At 45.3% G+C, this 21229-nt stretch overlaps 1 protein-coding gene across 1 annotated transcript; it reads left to right on the top strand.

The window, feature by feature from the left end:
* Positions 1-329: 329 nt before the first annotated feature.
* C1QTNF12 (C1q and TNF related 12) lies at positions 330-18276 on the top strand (the record flags this gene model as incomplete). The annotated part of the gene is made up of 8 exons (XM_080631229.1): positions 330-500; positions 8892-9011; positions 9834-9945; positions 10167-10348; positions 15099-15207; positions 15842-15932; positions 17496-17574; positions 18162-18276. The coding sequence occupies 8 exons, from the start codon at positions 330-332 to the stop codon at positions 18258-18260; spliced, it is 963 nt and encodes a 320-aa protein (XP_080487355.1). The 3' UTR covers positions 18261-18276.
* Between the last annotated feature and the right edge of the window lie 2953 nt (positions 18277-21229).

Genomic DNA, 21229 nt, shown 5'->3' with positions numbered 1-21229 from the left:
GGGTGGCAGGACTTTCCAGGGCCTCTTGTATTTATGTAAGCTTCAGGAGGCTGAATGGACTTACCTCTTGCTTCGAGTGAATCCAGATTTTCCAAACAAGTTTATCTATACCATTTCCATGTGTCCTGCTTGAGCAGAGATCGCTCCAGCAACCAGCGCATCTGGGCGTGCTGCTCCTTTGACACTGCAGAGCCCGGAGGATCATCTTTAATACTCCTGACCCTTTCAGTTGTGTTTGAGAGAGCAGCCTGGGTCTATTCCTGTCACTGGTGGTGAAGGGTTTTGTGCTTGGAGAGTGCCCTTCCTGCCTTGGCCCCTCCCTTTCCAAAATGAAGGGGTGCACCTGGGTATTTGTGGCAACTTTACTTTGTCAGCAGTTTTGCCTCTTCAGAGTTACAGCAGCAAAGAGAGAGAGAAAGATGAAGAAAGAGCCTAATCAGTACACAGAGCCCTTCAATGCCACCCTCTCGAACAGCGAGGAGCTGCACGGGCATCCCAAGGTAGGTGTTTATGTGTTGTCAGCACTGATTTCTGGCAGTAATGTGATGCTGGTTCCTTTTTTCTCCCAATCTTGCCAAATTCTCCTTGATTTTAAAGAGAAACGTTCTGTCTTTTGCCTCTCCGTGATTGATTTTCTTGTTTCCTGGAGCAAACACTAGAAGATACAGTTTATGATTAGGATTGATTTTAGACTCTGCATGGCTCAAGTTCCACAGTAGCTGAGTAAGTGTAAAGACTTTTTGGAGTTCTAGTGTGTGAACTGTATCCTGTGCAGAAAGAAGTGATTAAATAAAGGCAAGTGGCTCTCACAGTACAGTAATGATCCTGGGATATTAATGTATCTCTTCCCTTTGCTTTTTGAAATGCTATTTCAGACTTAGGTAAGTACACCAGCACTAACATCTGAGCATGCCTGAGCTTTCCCTGCACTGCACCTTCCACCAGATAGGCTGTGGGGATTGACAATTAGAGAGGCATTTTTGCTGTGGGTGATCTGCTTAAGGTGACTGTGGCTCTTCAGGAAAGGATTCAGGTGGTGCTGAAAGTGTGCGAGTGGCAAGTGTAAGACTGTGTGTAGGACCCCTCAGTGCCTGTAGCTGATGACTTGCTCAGTGAGTGAATTGCAGGGTAGGATCCTTCCAGTTACATGCTTAGGAGGAACACCCTAGGCTGAAAGCTGCAGATAAAATCCAGGCAGTTGATCTGAGCCCCCAGAATCCTATAAGATGGACATTTGCTTAGGAATAGGAGAGGGGGTTTGGGAATTAAAAGCAGGATTACGAGCAGGATGCAATGGGAGACCACAACACTGAGAAAGAAGGGAGTCCTCCCTGTCACACAGCCCTTTCTCCCTGTCCCTTTCCCCCCTGCTCACACAAAAATGTCCCTTGTTTCGAATGGAGGTGACCTCTAAAGCATGACTTTGATCACCAGCATTAGGGCTGGCAGTCACTATAGCAATGGAGGAGCAAACCTGTCAAAAAGTGGGGCATGGCACAGGGGGCAAGTTAGAACAATTGGGCTGCCATGGTAAATATCCTGTTCAATGCTGTTGTGAGAGTAATTGGTTAAGGTTGGGCAAGTCTGGGAAACAGCCCTCTCTAAGAAAGCTGGCTGCTGCACTTACAACTATCATTAGGGGACTGTAAGCAGCGTGTCTTCAGCTCATTTGCTGTTGTGTGTTGCAGGGCTCTGTCAGGACAGGTTGTATAAATGCTGAGTTCTTGAGGTGCTCATAATCAATCACTTCCTTCCACTCTCTTGAGAGCTGCTGCGGTCTGCTTTTGCAGAAGGGGCCAGATACGTACCTGGTGCAACTCAATTTGTCTGTTCTGGAATTAATTTGGCTTAATGTGAAATGTATTGCAGAATATAGTCTGAGATATATATATGCAGAATATGTTCTGATTGTAGAGGCGAGCAGAAACTGGTCCTGGTGTATTCTGATGCAATCGTACATACGTTAGTGCTAGGAGAAAGCCAGTTCTAGTGGGCATTCATTAAACCAGACATGGTTTGGAAGCTGCAGTTTGTGTGTTGAAATATTTTGCTTTAAAATATCCATGGCAAAGGTTTGGCTGCAGAAAGAGCTGGCGAGTTCAGTGAAGGCAGGTCCTGTCTAAGGAGAGCATGAAACCAAATCTTTGATGTAAACGCTTCTGAGGTCTGCTTGATATCCACTCCCAGTTCTGCAGTGTGAATCTATTTCAGGCTCTGGTTCCGTACTGCCTCTAGATGTGATTGTATTTTATATAAGCTAAGGGACTATTTTACACACACTGCAAATGCAGGGCTTAAGACTTGCCACCATTTCTGGGGTAAATGACAGTTGCCATTTACACCAAAGCACCCCAATTTGTATTCACTAAGGGAAGAAGTAAACCGGGAGTGAAGCTATCCTTACCTAACCTATCAAGTTAAAGCAAGGTGGAAAGCAGTTCTCTGTGGAACACTGATCTCTTTGAGCCTGGAAGGTGCTTCTATGAGCAGTTTTGTTCCATGACAGGATGCCCTGCACATGAAAAGGGAAACAGCAGCAGTGTCCCATGTCGTTTCTTACAGCACACAACAGGAAAGATGCAGTTTCTGTGGCCCTGTGCAGTAACAGTTAAGGCTGTGTTTACCTTGGAAGACTCTGTTGCCAGCTGGTAGCTTTATCAAAGCAGAAGGAGCAGGGAATGAAATAGTAGCTGAGAGTAGTGATTCTTATTCATACTGTTGAACAGGTACACGTGTTTTCCTTCTAATTAAGCAAAGCAATTTGGGACACATTTCCCTTGGGAATCCTCTTCAAATAGGAATGGAGAAAGCTCCCCTTTAACATTCACAGTGTGTGAGTCACGGTGACACCTCTACCTAAAACAGGGAAGCAGAAGTCTCAAATCTCCTGATAAATCTGGTATTCCCATGGAAATAGAATGTTGGGGTTTGTTTTTAAGGCTTTTCTCCAGTCTCATCTTTGCTAAGCTGCTATCAATGTGATGTGCACATGAGAATTTCCTTCTCTGACACAGATGGACTAAGAGAGAAGATGTATTTTACAAACAGGGGTTCAGCAGTGGTAGATTGTCCACTGGTTATATAGGGTTGATACTGATCAGGAGCTATCATTTGATACCTGAGCAGAGGGATGAAAGATGGGGTCTTAGTGCCCAGTGAAAGGACAGGAGGCAGTGGGTACAGATTGAAATATACGAAATTCCACTTAAATGTAAGGGAAGAAAAGGTTTTTTACTGGGTCAAACACTGGGAGAAGCTGGACAGAGAGGCCACGGAGACTCCATCTTAGAGACAGTCAAAACTTGGTCCAGAGTAACCTCTGTAGGTTTGCAGTTCAAGTTTCGTTTGCTTTGTGATCCTTCTGTCCCTGTCGGCTACCTAGGGCTGGATCTACCTGGTTTGTTACTTAAATCTCTCAGGGCCTTTTGCTTCCAATTGAAAATAGCAGCTGATTCAATGACAATGCACTGATTGCATCTTCCTCTGTAAAGAGATGTCAGTCTTAGCCTGGAGTGTGCGTTTGCATGTGGAATTGAGTATTTTGGGGCCTGACAAGTGTTAAAGCCATGGGAGAGACTGGACTGTGACCTATCTGTAGTAGATGCTATCATCTTGCTTGTTTTGTATCTGTCATCATTGTCAGTCTTGCTCTGGCATACTAGGAACAGGAAGGGCTATGACATATGCTTCCTAGCAATTCCTTGTGGCCCATGTAAAATAATGTTGGATTCGATGCTTTGTCTCATTTTCCAGAGCTGTTTATAAGATTTTTAAAGCTCTTTGTTAAATTGTCCTCCATCAGATGTGGTTTTGTGTGTTAGATGCATCCTGCTACACCTGCTCTAGTGATGCTGTTCAGTTGCCTTTCTATGGTGTCCCTACAGACAGAACTCTCCTGGTACACCCAGGAGTGGCACCGAGTAATGTTGAAGTACAGCTAACACAGCTACAGACACATCATTTCCTCACCCAGAGTAGCTCTTGCTTATGTGTTCCATTAGATCCATTAAATTCATTATGGATGTGACCACTGAAAGCAGTTTGTTTCTAAGTGGAGGGGGGAAGCTGTTTGAGATAGCCATTCAGAGGAGTGAAGGTTATTTTTTCACTCACAAAAACACAGTGGGAATTCAGGTAGGAATTCCATTTGGATTTGGCTGAGATACCAAACCTAACACTTCTGCTCCGGGGAAAACCTTGAGAGGACTGTAAAAACCACAAGTGGTCAGGACCTTGGTTTTACATCTCATTAATAACCAGGACTGTGTGTAACAGAAGTTGTTCGCAGCTGCCATAGGACTTCAACTGCTAAAACCAAAAGTGCTCTGTTGCTTTTTAACCTGTTCCAAGTCAAATACACAACTGAAATAAAGAATCAGCTCCTCATTTCATCACGAAGCTGACAATACTCTTGCTGGTGTACGTCAGGTGTAACAGCTTGTGGATGAGGAGAATTGAAATGCTTTGTCAAGTCCATTTTGTGTCTGGCAACTGCTTTGCTATTGAGCAAAGAATTACTGAATGCAATTCCATCACAGATGGACAAATACATGGCAAACTGAGCTAAACGTGCAGGGTAGTAACTTCAGGCATAAAGACTGATTTTGTGATGCTTTTAGGTGTACGGACTTGCTCCCAGGTAGCGTTGTCTTCATTCTTTTATCCATCCAGACTGAAATGGCTTTTATCCACTTCACTTTGGTTTTCAGCAGGGATGCACGCTGGATCCCAGTCCACTGCACTTTGGTTTGTAGCAGGGATGCACACTGGATCCCAGTCCACTTCACTTTGGTTTGTAGCAGGGATGCACACTGGATCCCAGTCCACTTCACTTTGGTTTGTAGCAGGGATGCACAATAGATCCCAGTATCCCTGAATTTCAGGAAGGTTCAACTACAGTTCAGGAATTTCTCAGGATCCAAACTCTGTTTCTTGACTGTAGATTCCTGCTGGTAGTTCCTTCCATGCTGGCTGAATCCTGGCCAGAGCCTGTCTGTGTCTCTGGGCAGTGCGTGCTGTTCTGGGAGTTGGAGCCAGCAAGAACCACAGGTTCTGCTTGTGTACAGCAGTCGAAATTCCAGCTCAACTTGTCTTTTACTGAGAGGGAACTATGGACAGAGGGGGCTCATCAGTTCTGGAGGGACAGATGCCATGGTGATTCCAAAGTGGTGGCAAAAGGCCTGATTGAAAGTTCATTAAAACTTGCTGGCAAGGCTGCTGTTGATTTTGGAGGAACCGCTCCAAGTGTTAAGGAATAAACCTGATTTCACCTTAGTTAACATGAGGATTCCTCCTGTAGGAGACAGCAACCGGCAGCCCAGGAGGGACAAGTCCCCTTTGCTTGGATTCCAAAGCTGCTCTCAGCCCTCACTGATACCTGAGTTGGCTGCGAGGTCTCTCTGGCTGCTGGAGGCTGCTGCTGCCAAGAAAAATAGAGGCTTGCACGCTTATTGCTGGGATTGCTCATGCATGCCATAGTAATTAAATAATAATACCACAAGGATGGAACATTCATTTTAACTGTCAATCATCCTCGGGCTGGAGAAACCGGGGAGTGCCATGACTGTCTTGTAGAGGGATTTGTAATTCAAGCAAGCCACTGGAGAGGGATGGGGGGGTTTATCCATTGACTTTGCTGGGATGTGCCATCTGGATTTCTTTTTCCTCCCTGACAAGATGTCTGCTCTGGCCTGTTTCTTCACAGCTGGAGCTCCAGAAAGGCTGAGGACATCTGTTTGTCTTCACAGTTAATGGTCGGAGCTTGCCCGTGATTGCTGGCTTCTGCTTCTAGCTGGCCTGGTTCCTTGCTTTTTAGTGGAGGGGAGTTCATGCCTGACTTGCAGCCTGCTGGAAACCGGGAATATTTGACAGGTCTATTCCACATCTGCAGCAAATGCTGCATCCCAGTGCCTAAGACTCTTGGTCTTGTGTTTGCTGTGTTCTGGAAACCGCAGTTCTGAGTTCCTGCCGCATGGGCCGGCCTTTTTGAAGGACAAACTGATGTTATTTGCCTTTCCTCAGCCGTTGTTCTGCTGCTTCTGCTCCAGCACTCAGGGAATGCTCCATCCTGCCTGAGATGGGTGCTTCCAGTAATAAGATGCTTCCTTCTGTGAGCTGCACTGCAGCTTTGCCATGGACCTGTCAGTCCTTGTCACTGGGACAAAAAGGCATCTGCTTCCTTTGGGCAAAGCACGGGTTGGCTTTTACCTGCTTTATATTTATGAGCTTTGTTAACGTCAATGCTCATAAACAGTGGCCTCCTGTGTGGTGATGCTGCACTCATCTGCTTTCAGATGAAGTGGGCTAGGAAAGAACAAGTTTCTTCCATCAGAAACCATTAAAACTCCACAGAACTGATGAAATATGTTCCACGTTTGTTATAGACATAAGCTGCACCTCCTGTGCTGTTCTAAGGACTTGTGCAAGCCTTATGAACGTTTGCCTGTGGACTTGATGTTCATGTGTTACAGTAGCTGGAAAGGAACGGGCCTTCTCAGCCTGTCTTATGCTTCACACAGATCTGCAGTCAAGCAACCTGTGGAAAGATTATAATGCTTTATTGAGGTGACTAATCCCACAATACCTGGGATTTCCTATGCTGCTCCATTTACATTACTTTCCAATGGGATTTGGAAAGCTATTTAAGTCCTGGGTGTGGTATGTATAAAAGGCAAATAATAATTTAGCTAAAACAATCTACTAGAACCCCTTGACTAAACATGTGATTTAAGGCTGTCTGTAAGTGTGCTTCTAAACACAAAAGGTCTGCTCAAGACTGATTTTGGTACAACAATGAACTATGTTGTTACGTATAGCTTGTCTTGCTACATTTGAGCAGGGGGAGTGTGCACAACCATAATTCAGTCTCTCGTTAACTACAGTAGAATGCATGAAGAGTACCATGAGATACCTTGGGATGTCCTTGCTGTGGCTTAGAGCACAGATACCAGCTACTCTGCAGCCATCTATCTGGAGGGGAGGATAAGGGGACTGCCTGAATAGAGCAATTCAATAGTAGATCTTGCTGTGGGTTGTGTCTGAGCAGTAAATCACCTATGACTATTCGCTGAATAGAGAAGGTCCGAGTTGGCTTCACAGAGTTTGGGATGGATGCTTAAGGAATACCCTTGCTCAGCTGACAGCACATCTGCTTCCTGGGGAGCTGCTCCTTTTCTGCTGCTTTGTCAATCATTTGTTCACCCTGTTTGAAGCTCTTTAGTTGTGATCACATCAGCCCAGAACAAGTGCCTTGTACTACCCCATGTGCCGGGATGCACGCCAGAGAGAGGGAGCTTTCCAGGCTCTGCATCGGCTCAGAAGCACCAACATTCCTTATAACCTCAGACACAACTCCAGCAGACTTCAGATTTAACTTCAAAGCAATTTAAGCTGCATGGCTTTTTCACAGCAGATCACACAGCCTGGGCTCTTTTCTCCTGCTATAGCCCTGCTATTTCTACCTCACATTTGCAGTCCTCCTTCTTTGCTGCTTCTAAGTGGCACTAGAAATGTTCCTAAAACTCACTATGGTGCTCTGAGAAGTGGCAAAGCTTTAGGGAGTCAAGTGGGACAAGGCAGTGAGCAAACGTAGCTGTGTTTGCTAACCTGGCAGCACTGGAAGCACCTTGCAAGGTCACTGGGACTGTTCAGGCCACTGGGTGTAGAGCTGTGATGTCTGAGCTGTGGCAGAACTGCCTGGTGCTGTCAGACCTAGCAGGAGCTTAATACGCAGGGCAAACACTTTTAGACCTGGAAAGTGCTCTCTTGACTGACTTTGCTTCTATGCTTTTCCCGCAGCCACCTTGTTTTCTTCCTCCCAAATGGTGATAGATCAATATTGACTTACATAAACTTGTAAAGGTCTAGGAATCATTGCAAACGTCATTCAGCTCTTGTGTTGCTTTCCTGCTGGAATTCTCCTCTCTACCTGTTCTGTCTCACCAGGAGAATTAAAACCAGGTTTATGGAGTGAATTCCGTAAGTTTTCACTAGGCACAAGGTGTGGGGGGGGGGTTGGTTGCTTGTGTGTTTTAAGGATTTTAAGCGTTCATTGCAGCTTTTCCTCTCTGGCTCTTTCATTAATGGCTCTCAATACTTGAACATAGTTCATGGAACCTTAAGGGGGCTCGTGCGTTTATCCTCACTGTGATGGACAACTGGGATGCTGATGTGTCAATAGATCAAAGCCTTGGTAACCAGTGATTTCTGGTGCCTTTTTCAGGTTTAAAGTTAGAAGTTCGTTCTAACTAAGTTTGATCACTATTTGATCACTTACTTCTGGTTGTCTCTGGGAGGTGAGTAACGGGAATGAGGAAGTCCAATAGGAAGTGGACCCAAATTCATAGACAGACCCCCTCTTCTATCCAGACTCTGTTTAGAAGGGATCCAGAACTAGACAGTGTAATGTCAAAGCTTCTCTAGATACTTTCTCTGTGGCTAAGATATACTTGCAGAACACAGGAATGGGCAAGGGAGTTAAATATGCCAATGGACAAACTGTCACTGACGTGGCCTTTGGTTGTCATTGTGAGCTATTTTCTTTCTGTGTGCACATTTGTCACTCCACAGCCTCTGATTTGAAAGTTCTGGAGCATTTCAAGGTTTTCTGTACATTTTAATCTCCTATATTGCTTGATTGATCCAACTGATTTGTATCAGATGCCAGTGGTGAACAACCCCTGTCATCTGGGCAGGTTTTCTGTGGTACATATGAGGACTGTCAGAGGGCTGAGAGTCTCAGCAGCTAAAGGGCCCTGATGTACACCAGCTCCCAGCTCTTTGCTCTTCCTGGTTCCTTCTGGTCTGGAAACTTTGAATTCTCTGAGTCCATGCGATTCAGTGGCATACAGAGAGCTACACTGATGTGAGTCTTTGTTCTTGTTTCTCTCTAGATCCTAGAATCTCCAGATCCTCGAATCACAGATCCACGGCGGACCTGGATCTCCTTTGTTCACCGCCCAGATGATGGCAACACCTCTAAAAGGAAATGCAAAGGCAAAGACAAGAAACTGGTAAGTTATTGTTCTGTTGCCATCAGCTAATACATGCGCACTGCAGCTTCCCTTCCTACTGCTGATGTGTAAGGTGTTTCGCATGCTCCAGCTTTTGCCTGGGTGCTGCTTGACAGTATGTGCACTTTTAAAGTGCTGCTTTTAATGATTTCCTTCTATTTCTCAGTGAGCTGATAGGCAGGAGTGCTTCCAGGCAGGTTTACTGCAGTTTAGTTGAGGAAACAGGAACTTCATACATCAAAATAGCCCTGACAACACTGTTGTGTTCATGCCTTTAACTTAAAGCTTTGAATGAACTGTTTCATTTTTCCCAAGAGCTCTACTGTTGCACCAATATTCATGTATGTGATCACTATAAGCAAAATATATTAATATTAATATCTATATTAATATCTAAAATATTAATATATATTATATTAGTATCTACCCAAAGTGTGGCTAGATGGTTATTCTGGTTAGAAAATAGAATAAGAAGCTTAAAGGCCAGTATGATTTGGTGCTACAAGAAGATACAGAAGCAGCAAACTTAGTGTTGTGCCTGTTGTGCTTCATGCTGTATAAAGGTACTTGAAGAACCAGTTGGTGTTTACCTGAGCAAAGTTTATCCTCCTACATAAAGATGTGAGTAAATTCCAAGTACTGGAATTCACAGCTGGCTGGAAAGCCAGCTTAAGATTTACTGCATCAGGCCTATAGTTGAACTGATAGTATTGGGTGCTGCTCACGCGGCTGTAGGACTGGCTCATGGCTGAGAGTGTTCTTGTTCTATCAGTGCAATGGCCTGGTTCTAACACACCTGTGTTTCTTTGGTTACTTCCTTAGCGTGGCCTTGTTGGGCCCCCAGGACCTCCTGGTCCCCAGGGACCTCCAGGAGCACCTGGTGCTGAAGTCACCCGGGAAGTCCTTCTGCAGGAGTTTAAGGAGATACTGAAAGGTAAAGACTGTGTTTCGTGCCTTTGTGAGCTGCCTCTTTTGGTGAGCCCCATGGCAAGTAAAGAACTGGCTTTGAAAGCATTCCCCTATCTGGAAGTCAAAAATGTGACAAAATGTTTCCCCATTGCTGCTTAGTTCAAATTGAAGAGTTAAGCGCAGAACTAATGGCTTCACAGACCAGGCTCTTAAATTAAGCCTTTCCTATACCTTTTCTTTCCCCAGAAGCCATTGAGCGCCGAGCATCCCTGGCTATTTCAGCCCATCCTAGCCAGCTGCCTCCCCTCCTGCTCTCCTTGGAGGAAGTTTCACCCCACAGACGTGTCGAGGAGGCATTCCATTGCAAGCTAAAAGGACAAGTTGTTGTAGACAAGAAGACCCTCGTAGAACTTCAGAATTTCCAGTCGGTGAGAAGGGATTACAGACTGAAGCTGTGCAACTCCACAGCAGCCACTGTGCGTAGATCAGCTTTAGTCCCCCTCGGCTGCAAAGCTGCCGGGTGGCTCTGTGGATAAAGGTGCTTCCTGAAAGGGCAGACTAATCCCTCAGGCTTGGATGCTATGAATACAGTGCTGCCTTTTCTCTGATGGACAGAAGTAGGATCTCATATGGTGATTTGACATGGTTTATTAGTGATGGCCTTGGCAGTCCTGGGATAAAGGTTGGATTTGATGATCTTAAAGGTGTTTTCCAACCTAGTTGATTCTATGATTTCAGCACTGAAGCTCACTGCAGTTAGATGGACATTTAGCTTCCTGACAAACCCAAGAGGCAGCCTTTCCCCCTCTCTAGCTGAATCTCATTACAGTTCTTACAGAAGTTCTAACAGGTCTGTGCAAGAGAGGGCTGTCTCACAGGTCCAAACAACAGTCAGGTTTTATTTCAGTTAATGATGGAGAAAGACTTGTCCATGTCTGCCGTTAGTTTGAAGGAGCTGTTTCTTGTTTCAGTGCACACCCTGTTTAATTCCAGAGTAATGTTTAGATGTAGAAAAATGGCAGAGGCAGACAGAAGCCATTGGTTATGGATTTGTGAGGCCAAATAAGAGCCCAGATGAGAGCTAATCATTTTGTTAGATGGGCCAGTCCTGATGCTCAAATTCTTTACTTAATATCTTATAGAAGACGAACAAATATTATCGCTATAATTTCATTATAATCATGTTATAATGAGAAGCACACTACTATGGGATGCTGTAGGTCAGCATAAGCATGGTTGCAAGCAAGCTGTTGAATTTGCTATTAAAACTCTACTAACTAGCTGCAAATAGGACCTGAATCTGAAGTAGAGATGTTAGGCAATGTAATAGCTAAAACCAAATAGCTCCTTGGTAATTGAGGGGAATTACTCCAGACTCTGGAGTCACAAAGACTGTCTAATAGCGAAAGGCCTTCAGGTATGTGGTTGCTTTTGTGATGTGCTAAGAAGCATTTGAAGACTATGAACAGGGAATATGGCTTTCCTCAGCAGGGTTTGTAACACTGCCCATGCCAGAAGGTGCTGAGCTTCCCAGCTGCACTGAGTCCCACTTTGGAAGAACCTCGCCCAGCAGATCCTTTCCTATGGAGCAGTTTTGCTGCTAGGACCTCTCCCAGCTGCAGGACTAGAGGCAGTGGTTATGTTCTAAACAGGGTACTTTCCTGGACCTTTCCCAGATATACTTATGGAAGCCTGGTTTGACAGCACTGTGGGTGCTGGCACAGAAGCAAGATTGTACTTGAAGTGTGGGCAGGGCTAGAGAGATCTGCTGCCTCATTAATGAGGAGGGAAAATGTGAATAAAGACATCTCAGCAATCAGTGTGTAGGCTGGTGCTTCCCATGCTTTGTTATCCCATGCCTAGCTACTTTCTAATTGCTCCTGGCCCTGAAACTGCTGTGGGAGGGCTGGCAGGGCTCTGGATGCCAGCCTTTCATTTCAGCTTTGGGACAAGAAGTGTCTGGTTTTAGCTTGTGCTCTGATATAGGGGAATTTGCAGGGAGGGAGACAGTGGATGTTCTTGCAAATATGAAAACATTGGCTTTAAACAGTCCAAGGGGGAGAGAGAGAGATAATTCCCTTGCCTCCATTGTGTCAGTTTAACAGTGTGAAGAAGCCAACAGTTTGCTACTTTTCAGTGCAATGATAAGGATTGACTCTAATTCCTGGATTTGGACCTTACCCAAAGCATTCTGAGATAGTGGAAAGACCCTGTGCTGAGAAACAGCTTATCACTTCTACACTGTCATTTGAGGATGGTGTCTAAGTCGCTCTGACCTTGGGTATTGAGAGTGCATCATGGTTTTCTCATCCTTCCATGCTAAATTTCCTCCAAGAATATTCCCTCCTTCTTTTCCTCTTGGTCTCACAAATTCCTTGGTAACTGGAATGAAATTCCTCACACTTCTTCCTCCTGTATCTCATTGTTTGAGATTTCTAACGATTGCCTCTTGAAAAGCTTTCAGGATGGTACTTTACCCAGCCAGGATTGAAGTAACTGCAGCCTCTGACATGCCATGGAAGCGGGGTTTATCTGGAGCCCAGGAATGTTACTGGAATCATACCATTTAAGATGAAGGTGGTCCATGTGCTTTGCAGTCCTAGTTTCTGTAGTGCCTTAAAGTCAAGCTAAATGTCTGCCTCTGGCAGTTGAATGTTATTGCTGCTTCAGGAGAGTGGCGCATCCTCTGTGCATTGTGGTTGCTGTGCAGGCTGTTTCTTTAATACCAGCTGTTGTTCATCACTGAAAAGTGAAACTGAGAAGTGAAACATCTCAATCCTCTGTGCACAGTTCCTATTTTCCACCCAGAAATAAACTGTGGAGTGTATGAGGAAGATGTGGGGACAGAAGATGAACCTGGAGGAGGAGAAGCTGGCCTTGTACAGAACAGCTGTACCTAACTCGTTAGTTTGCTGTTGGTCTGCTGACTGAAATGACTGTGTGCAAGTAGTTAGCTCTCAGCTAGAAATCCCTGCAGTGTTTGAGGCAGCAAATGCAGCAGGAGCTCTCATTGGCATGGGCTTTAATGGAATCTTTTGCCCAGAGAACCTCACCCTGCATTGTCTATTTCTATGAGCAAAAGAATAACAAAGCCACAGAGGGCATGAAGAAACAGGAATGTTTTATCAGTGATAATTTACTGGTGCCTAAAATTGCCTTCCATGCCCAGCCAGTGGGTTTGGAATTATGCTGCTGATTCTGCTAATAGCTGTAACAAGAAAGGAATGAATTAACTATGCAGTGCAGCTTTGCACATACAGGGCTTGGATCTGCTCTTTCAGGGAGATAAATCCAAAATACCATTACCAAAAAGGATGGTGTAGTGATAGCACAAGAAGAGAATCAAGCTCCCTTCATAGTCTGTGTTGTTAGGTTAGATGATACATTGATCATATGTGTATATGCAAAGAAAACAGAGCTCCTTCTGTGTGCCCATGGGCATACACATAGTCTAGTGTGAGGCATCCCTGCCCATAGCAGAGGGTTGGAACTAGATGATCTTAAGGTCCTTTCCAACCCAAACCATCCTATGATTCTATACATAAGTGTACATTGATAAACATATAAAGAAGTATATAAATGTATGAAATGTAGTTCTGCAGCTCATTATCACTGTTTTGCCATTATACTTATGGGAAGTGTCCCTGCTGTTGCAAACATGGATATATTTTCCCCACCATCTGCATACATAAATCATTTCTAGTTCTATAAAATGTAAGGCTCCAGCTAGATCAAGTAAAGAAGGAATTTCTCTCTGAGCCTTGCCTGGGATTTGCTGACTCAAGGCAGGTTAGTCATTGCACTCCTTCTACCATGTAGTAACTCTAAACAAACACCACCAGATCCAGACACTTGCAGCTTTACTTCCCATCAAAGAGAAATCTAAGGGTGTTAATCCTACCCTGCACTGTGAAAGCTGTCAATTCCTGGCTGTGATGAACTAGAATAGCAAACAGCTTCCTTCTAGTACTTGAACAAAGGTGTTCCACTATGTTTTTACTTTATTTGCCTAATAGCATCCATGGCAACACTGCTACAAATTTCACCTGTGTCTCAGGCCCCTCTCACCATCTAATAGCACAAACCATACTCAAATGTTGGGTTATTATGTGTTGTGCATGGTTTTGGGGTATTTGTGCCTTTACAGAGCCAGGTTTGAACAGCTCTTCTGTGCCTTAAGCCCAATGCAGAGCACACCTCTCAGGACAGCACTCACACTGCACAGAATGCCCTTGTGGTGGAAGCAGAGGCTGCCTAATGTGCTGCCTTGGCCCAGTGAAGCTGCTTCTCCCCAGCTCCAGCTTCAGGCTGAAGCTGAATGTGAGGCCAAAGCAAACAATAAACATTTCTCCTCGAGTTTGTTTTAGCCTGAGTCAGATCATGTGCTGTGAGTTTGACTTAGAGCTGCTTCCTCGACGTGAGGAGAAGATGCAGGGTTTTGCTTATTCTGGAGAATCCAAAGCTAGAACAAAATGAAACTGAGTATGGGATGTGTAAGGATCCAAGCAGTTGTTCTTCAACAGGATCAAAGCTGCCTGGCTTAGACCTCAAGTGGGTAGACCCCCATAGGAGTATTTCCTCTGTACTTGTGTCACAAAACAATGCATAAGGTTCCATTTTTAAGCCTGGGGATGCTGCTTGGCCCTATCTAGGAAGTGTTTGGGAGTAGTAGGGACCTTTTGACTCATATAATGGGAGATCATATAATGCTCCATCCCTGGTGGTGTTCAAGGCCAGGTTGGACAGAGCCTTGGGTGACATGGTTTACTGGGAGGTGTCCCTGCCCATGGCAGGAGGTTGGAACTGGATGGTCTTATGGTCCTTTCCAACTCTAACTAGTCTATGATCCTATGATTCTGTGATCTTGTGTATCAGAACATCAGTGGAGGCTTGAGGCCACCAGGACCAGCAAAGCACTAGGGATGCAGTGAGCACAGTGAGCCAAGATGGGTTAGAAGAGCTCAGCAGTGAGCAAAAAGAGCATCTTCATGTCTCATACTGATCATTTTGCCTCCTGTGGGCATCAGATGCTGAGAGAGAACCCATCTGGAAGGTGTGTTCTGGGGAGACAAGGCAGTAGCTTTGTTCTCATGCACATAAGCTTGTTCTTTGTTATGGGCAGAGGTGATCGTTGGGGTGCTGGGGATTTGTTCAAGGTCTGCTTTTCCCATCTTACAGCCTCTGGCCAAAGGTGCTTTCCTCCGGGGGACAGGACTGAACCTGGCAACAGGGCGTTTCACAGCACCCGTGTCCGGCATCTACCAGTTTTCAGCCAATGTCCACGTTGGTGAGTGGTGTCCACCGAAACCTCTCCTGTACTGCTTGAGAGGTGCAGGAAGGAGCCCTGGAGAACTCTCTGGGTCCTGTCTGCCTTGAAGCATGGGTAATGGCCGCATTTTGCAGTGAGCTCTCCCTTTGGTACCATGGCCCAAAGCCCTGTCCTTACAGCTGGGTACTTTCAAAGACAATGCCACAGCAGGCTGCTCCGTGCAAGCCAAGCACATAACACTCCCTATGGATGATATTCATGTGTGGAAGTTATGGCTTCCATGGACTGCAGGGGGACAGCCTGCCTCATCATGGTCTTCACCATGGGCTGCAGGGGGTTGGACTGGATGACTAAATGACCTTTAAAGGTCCTTTCCAACCCAAACTATTCTGATTCTAAATACGTTACCCCAAAGGTGCTACCACCATTGCTGATTTGCTCCTTGGCCACTGGTGGGTCTGTATTGAGCCAGCTGGCACTGGCTCTATCAGACGCATGGAAGTTTCTAGCACCTTCTTACAGAAGCCCCCTCCCCAAACCTTGCCATGCAAACCCAACCACGAGCCATAAGGTTCCTGGTGTCTCTGCTAAGCCAAACACCAGCAACTGGTGCTCTGTGATGTGCTTATATTGCTTCTACTGCTTCCCTCAGATCACAGTGAGCTGAAGAGTAAAGTCCAACTCCGAGCCAGAGACAACGTGCGAGTGCTGATCTGCATCGAATCCTTGTGCCACCGATACACGTGAGTTACAACAACGCTGCCTTGGCAACTGGTTTCCTCAGATGGGCTAATGATTCAACCAAGTGTGGAAATCAGGTTCACCAGCAGTGAATTTGATAGGATAAATGCTTGTAGAATTCTGAGGAAAGATTCCATCTGGCCCTTAGCTTTTATATGGGTTTTTTTATGCTGGTTTGTAACTTTTCAGTGCCAATTGCTCTAAAGAGCTGAATATTGCACATCTTGAGAGAACTGTGAATGAAAGTGAATGTAGCTGAAACTAGATGTAGCTGAAGATGCTGAATGCTCAGCTATCATCACAAGCAGAATGAGAGAAACACTTCGATTTAGTGCCAGAGGTTCAATTTTGATGGTTTCAGCTGCATCCTGTATGCATCACAGCATCTCACTCATGTTGCCATGGAAGTGCTGCAGTGATGAGGAGAACGAATAGGTGGAAAATAGAGGTGAATGACTTTAGGTTTACTTCCTTGTTCTGGTGAATGTGAGCACAAGAGTTACCTGAATAGGAAGATTCCTTGTGGGGCCATGGAAACTCCTGTGCCCTTCTCATTGCAGGAGCTGAAAGCTCTTAGAATCTGCTCTTAGCATCAGCAGATTCATCATTGTCTCTGAGACACCTCTCATGTGGTGGGTGAGAGTGTGACTGATCTGTGGCATGGAAGGAAGATGGGTGGAGGGATGGGAACCTGTCTGGACAGACACTGCTGGCAGAGGCTGAGCTGCCTGCCACTGGGGCTTGTGGAATTTCCTGGGGATGTCAGCACACACAGTCATTCATTGAGGGAGCTGAAAGAGCCCTGAGGGCTTGCGGCTGACAGAGATGGAAACTGGGAGGCAAGGAGACAGTTGGAGTAAAAGAGATTAATGGTGGGAAGTTCCCACCCAAGCCAGGCTTCTGGCAGGATATGACACACAGGTTGTGCTCTTCAGTCAAGGTGGTGCCAAGTGACTTGCTCTCTTTGGGCCAAATTCCCCTACCTCTTACGCATCTTATTTCCTTGCAAGGGAGCTGGAAACGGCACGTTTGCACTTGCTAGGTTTTGTCACCATCATTTCATGGAAAAAAGGGAGGAAAGGGGTTGGTTTTCTCGGGGAACCAACTAGATCTGCTACCACTGGCTAGGCAGATTTCAGAGGAAGCAGGCATGGAGCTCTGTGCTTTTGGAACTATTGTGGCAGTCAACGAAGTGGGAGGACTGGTACATAGGGAAATCCAAAGGGGGTGTGCAGTACCTCTTCAGGGGTAAGGGATGGAGAGTATACGACCTCCAGAAAGGCCTCTGTGAGAGAAGGTGGCTCCAGCTGAGTTCTGCATTCACAATCCTGTACCCTCTGTAGGTCTTCCATTAGACCTGCCATGAGGACAAGGTTCTACTGTTCTCTCTTCCAGGCTGTTATCACTGCTAGAATCAAGTCAACATTCCACCTGCTTAGTAGAGATGGGCACTAGAACCACCAGGCCCTATTTCTAGGGAGCTTATGAGACCATAGTCACTCCACATACAACTGTTGTGACTTCCTGAGGCATTTAACCTGTTGTTTTCCTTTGCTACTGTTTAGGTCTTTGGAAGTCATTGCTGGTCTGGAAAGCAACAGCAAGATCTTCACTATCTATGTCCACGGCTTACTGCAGCTGCAGGTAAGCCTATGGAAGCTGGGAATCACTGTGCTAATTTGCTTGCCAGGCTGTGGAGTTCTTTAGTGGCAAGGCTGAGTTCCCACCTGGGGATGGGGAAGATGTTATTAACCTTCTTTCTAAGGTTCCTGAAGTTAGAAGCCTTACTTGGGGTGATTAGAGAGAATCTGGGGCAGCAACAGGAACAAAAGCCAGACTTGTGTTAAACGTTCTGATTTTAAGCTACAGAGGTAACCTTCCCTCTAAGAAATGACAGTATTCCATTGCTCACATCTCCCCTAGCATTGTCAAGGAGCAATTCTACTTCCCATTACATAGAAAGGAATCTGAAGCACAGATGACTACTTGGCTCATTACCCAAAAAGGTGCTGGTGCAGTAAGGATCTAAGTAATAAACCTAAAACACAATTTCACATCTTCCACCAGGTCAAAGCTGCACTAAATGAACAGGTCAAATCCTGCTCCCAGGGCCATGGAAAAGTGCAGGAGACCTCTGTGCTTAGTCCATAGTAGTGAAATGCTTTCCCCCCCGGCTTTTACACTGGGATGAGCTGCCAGATGCTTTCCTTTCCCTCTCATTCCCTCTGCAGGCTGGCCAGTACACCTCCATATTTGTGGACAACAGCGCTGGAGCTCCCATCACCATCCAGAATGGATCTGATTTCATGGGCATGTTAATGGGTGCATAGCATCATCTGCAGCAGGGAAGGATATGAATTAGAGCCTTGCAGTGTATATTTGACTGAAGAAACCTCTACTTTGCCTCTTGAAGACTGCTTCCTGTTGGCATCCTTTTAACCAGGCAAAGAGCCTTTCCTTTCACAGCTACTTCAGCTTGCTTTTGGAGGCTACTGCTTTTCAAGGTCCACACCAGTTCATTCATCACAAAGAATACACTTTTATAATTCAGAAATGAACTTTGTGATATTTAATTTGTGCTTCACCAGATGCTCACTGAACAATAGGCTGAGGTTTGGCATTTGTTACGTTAGAACATGATAGCACTTGTAATCAGTGTGTCTTTTGGGATTGACTGTGAGGTGCTTGAGTTTGTAAATGAAGGATTGAGAGGGGAAGTAAAACAGTGACTATATTCTATGTGTTGTGGAGGAAGGAGACAAGGGTTTGCCAGCAAAACTGCTTTTTACACTCAGTGGTAAATGATGCCAGCCCTCTCTCATGTTCAGAATTGGATGTACTGACAAGTAGTATGCTGAATTCTCAGAAAATGCCTGCTTCAGAAATGGGAATCCAAGGGCTGAACTCTTCAATTGTGGTTCTTTACATCTAAGTATTGCCTTGATGCGATTGATAGATTGAATACCTTGCTGCCTATACATTTTGGCTTTATGAAAAGGTAAGGCCAATGGCACCAGTTCTAGCAGGAACTCCCTTATTTGTGTTCTTATGTTTTAGTAAGATATATGTGTGGGTTTGTTAATGTGTCAAATGCATCCCACTGGTTGTCAAAGCCTGGCAAAGGCAGTGGGGAGAGCAGCCTTGGATCAGGTATGTCATCTGCTTGATGCTTGTTCAACTGCAGGGAAACAGTGGCCGGGGTTACAGGGAGCCTATGTGAGCTCTGCTTGGGTTAAAGTGCTGACAAAGACCATCTAAAAGACCATCCAATGAAAGTTTCTGGATGTAAGCATGTGAGAGTGAGCCCCAAAGTGCTCTGCATATAGCTCCAGGCTATAAAGTCATTTAAAGAGAGTAAAAGGGTGTTGACATTTCAAGGGGTTAAGGTGTTACCCAAGATGTGGTAACATCCTTGTTGTTAAAAAACCCCACTCATGTAATGAACCTCTGTAGCTTTCCCTTCCAACAGACCCCTGGCCCTTGTATTGATCCAACTTAGCTTGGTTGTGCCACAGCGTCATAAATAGGTGGTAGCAAAACCCGAATTTGAGTCCAGATACTTGTTCTGGAATGTCTGAAGGGAATGGAGCACATCCCTTTGATCATTGTGTTCCATTTTTGATCAACTACAGTATCTTTGTGCGATGAAAACACCCACTGCTGGGGACAGCAGGAGGCATGAAAACAATGTCATCTGTTGCTGGGTCTGCTGTTCAGGTTGATCAATCCATGATGTCCCTACAAGCTCTAGTAACACTGCTGTTGGAGTTGGTGGTAAGCAAAGATGTCTTAGTTCAAGAGCTGTAAACCAGGCACAAAACTGGCTTTTTCATCTCCATTATAAATACCTTGAGACAGATCTTTAAGGGTGCTAAATGGTATTTTTTTGTCCTTCGGGAAGAAATTCAAGTGATGCTACAGGAAGAGGAAGGAGAAGGTATGATCAAGGTACAGGGAATAATCAACTACTGCTGTTACACAAGTATGCACGGGTAAATTCACTTTCTAGTCAAAGGGATGTGGCTGTCCTAACTGGACCTGTATGACTGTCTAAAATACAGCAGCTATCAATGTCCATATATTCATTCCTGCTCCACAATACATGCAGGAATTCCTATAGATTTTTTTGTGGTACACTTTGGGGAGAACATGCTATTTAGAGGCACAGCAAGTAGCAACAGTCATCATTTCTGGAGCTTCAGGAAGCAATGTAACGCATGAATTCATCACTAAACCCTATCAATAAAGATTGGCTGTTTCCACTGGCTTTGATGGAATAAGTGGAGGGGGGCACACAGCCCCTATCCCAGCATGTATTACTGTATGTTGTACTGTGTATTTGTAATAAATGGGGCTGTTTCCTGCACGACTTGCAGCGACAGAATCCAAGTGGTGTGACATGCAGCATATGTTGTGTATCTATAGGTGGGTTTGAGCCAAATATCACTGTTGAGTAAATCAGAGTTATAATATTTATTTTGCTGTAGAACTAAAGCTGTTTGTCACACTTTGGTTTGGCATTTGTGACTTTTTTCCCCTCCCCTTCTTGGCTGTGACTTTTTTCCCCTCCCCTTCTTGGCTGTGTTTTACTCTCATGATCTCCTTAGTAGGAAACTAAATGTTCTGCCTTTGTACCTCTTCTTCCTTATGTATATAAGAAGTGCTGTCCCCACGGGTGTTTCCCCAGTGTACTAGGAGCTGCTGGAATGCCTGTTGTCCCTTAAGGAGCTTTCTTCTGCATCACCAAGGTCTTTTAGCCAAAAGATTCCTATTTCTTTCTCCCTTCCATTCCCTCTTCTTTTCCCCTTCTTTTCCCCTTCTTTCCCCCTTATTCCTTTCCCTGTTTCCCCCCCATTTTCTCCCTTCTATTCTCCCCCCTATTTCCCCTCTATTTTTTCCTTTTTCCCCTAATTTTTTCCTTTTATTCTCCCCCCTCCCTTTTCTTAAAGAGTCTTTTAGCTCTGGATGCTCCCAGGCCTCAGTTCTCTTGTACCCTGGCTCTTCAGCAGTGTAAGCATGAGATGGTCTGCCCAGCAGTCAGATGGGTCAGAGGGGTGGAAAGAGCCCTGCGGGGAGCTGAGGCTGGGCCTCCAACCCTGGAACTGATGTGGACACTTGGCTCCTGGCTGTGCTGTGCCTGGGACAAACACTGTGCAAAGCTTCTGTGCTGTTTGGAGTGAGGAGATTAATGGTGTGCGAAGCTGCTCCTCTCTAGGCATTACATTTATAGGCCAAGAAACTGTAAGAGCTCAAGAGGACCGAGTTCAGGCTGAAGAAGTTGTTTATAACAGAATAAACC

This window comes from Psittacula echo (genome assembly GCF_963264785.1).
Source record: "Psittacula echo genome assembly, chromosome: 17".
NCBI lineage: Eukaryota > Metazoa > Chordata > Aves > Psittaciformes > Psittacidae > Psittacula > Psittacula echo.
This window is presented reverse-complemented; position numbering and strand designations above follow the sequence as displayed.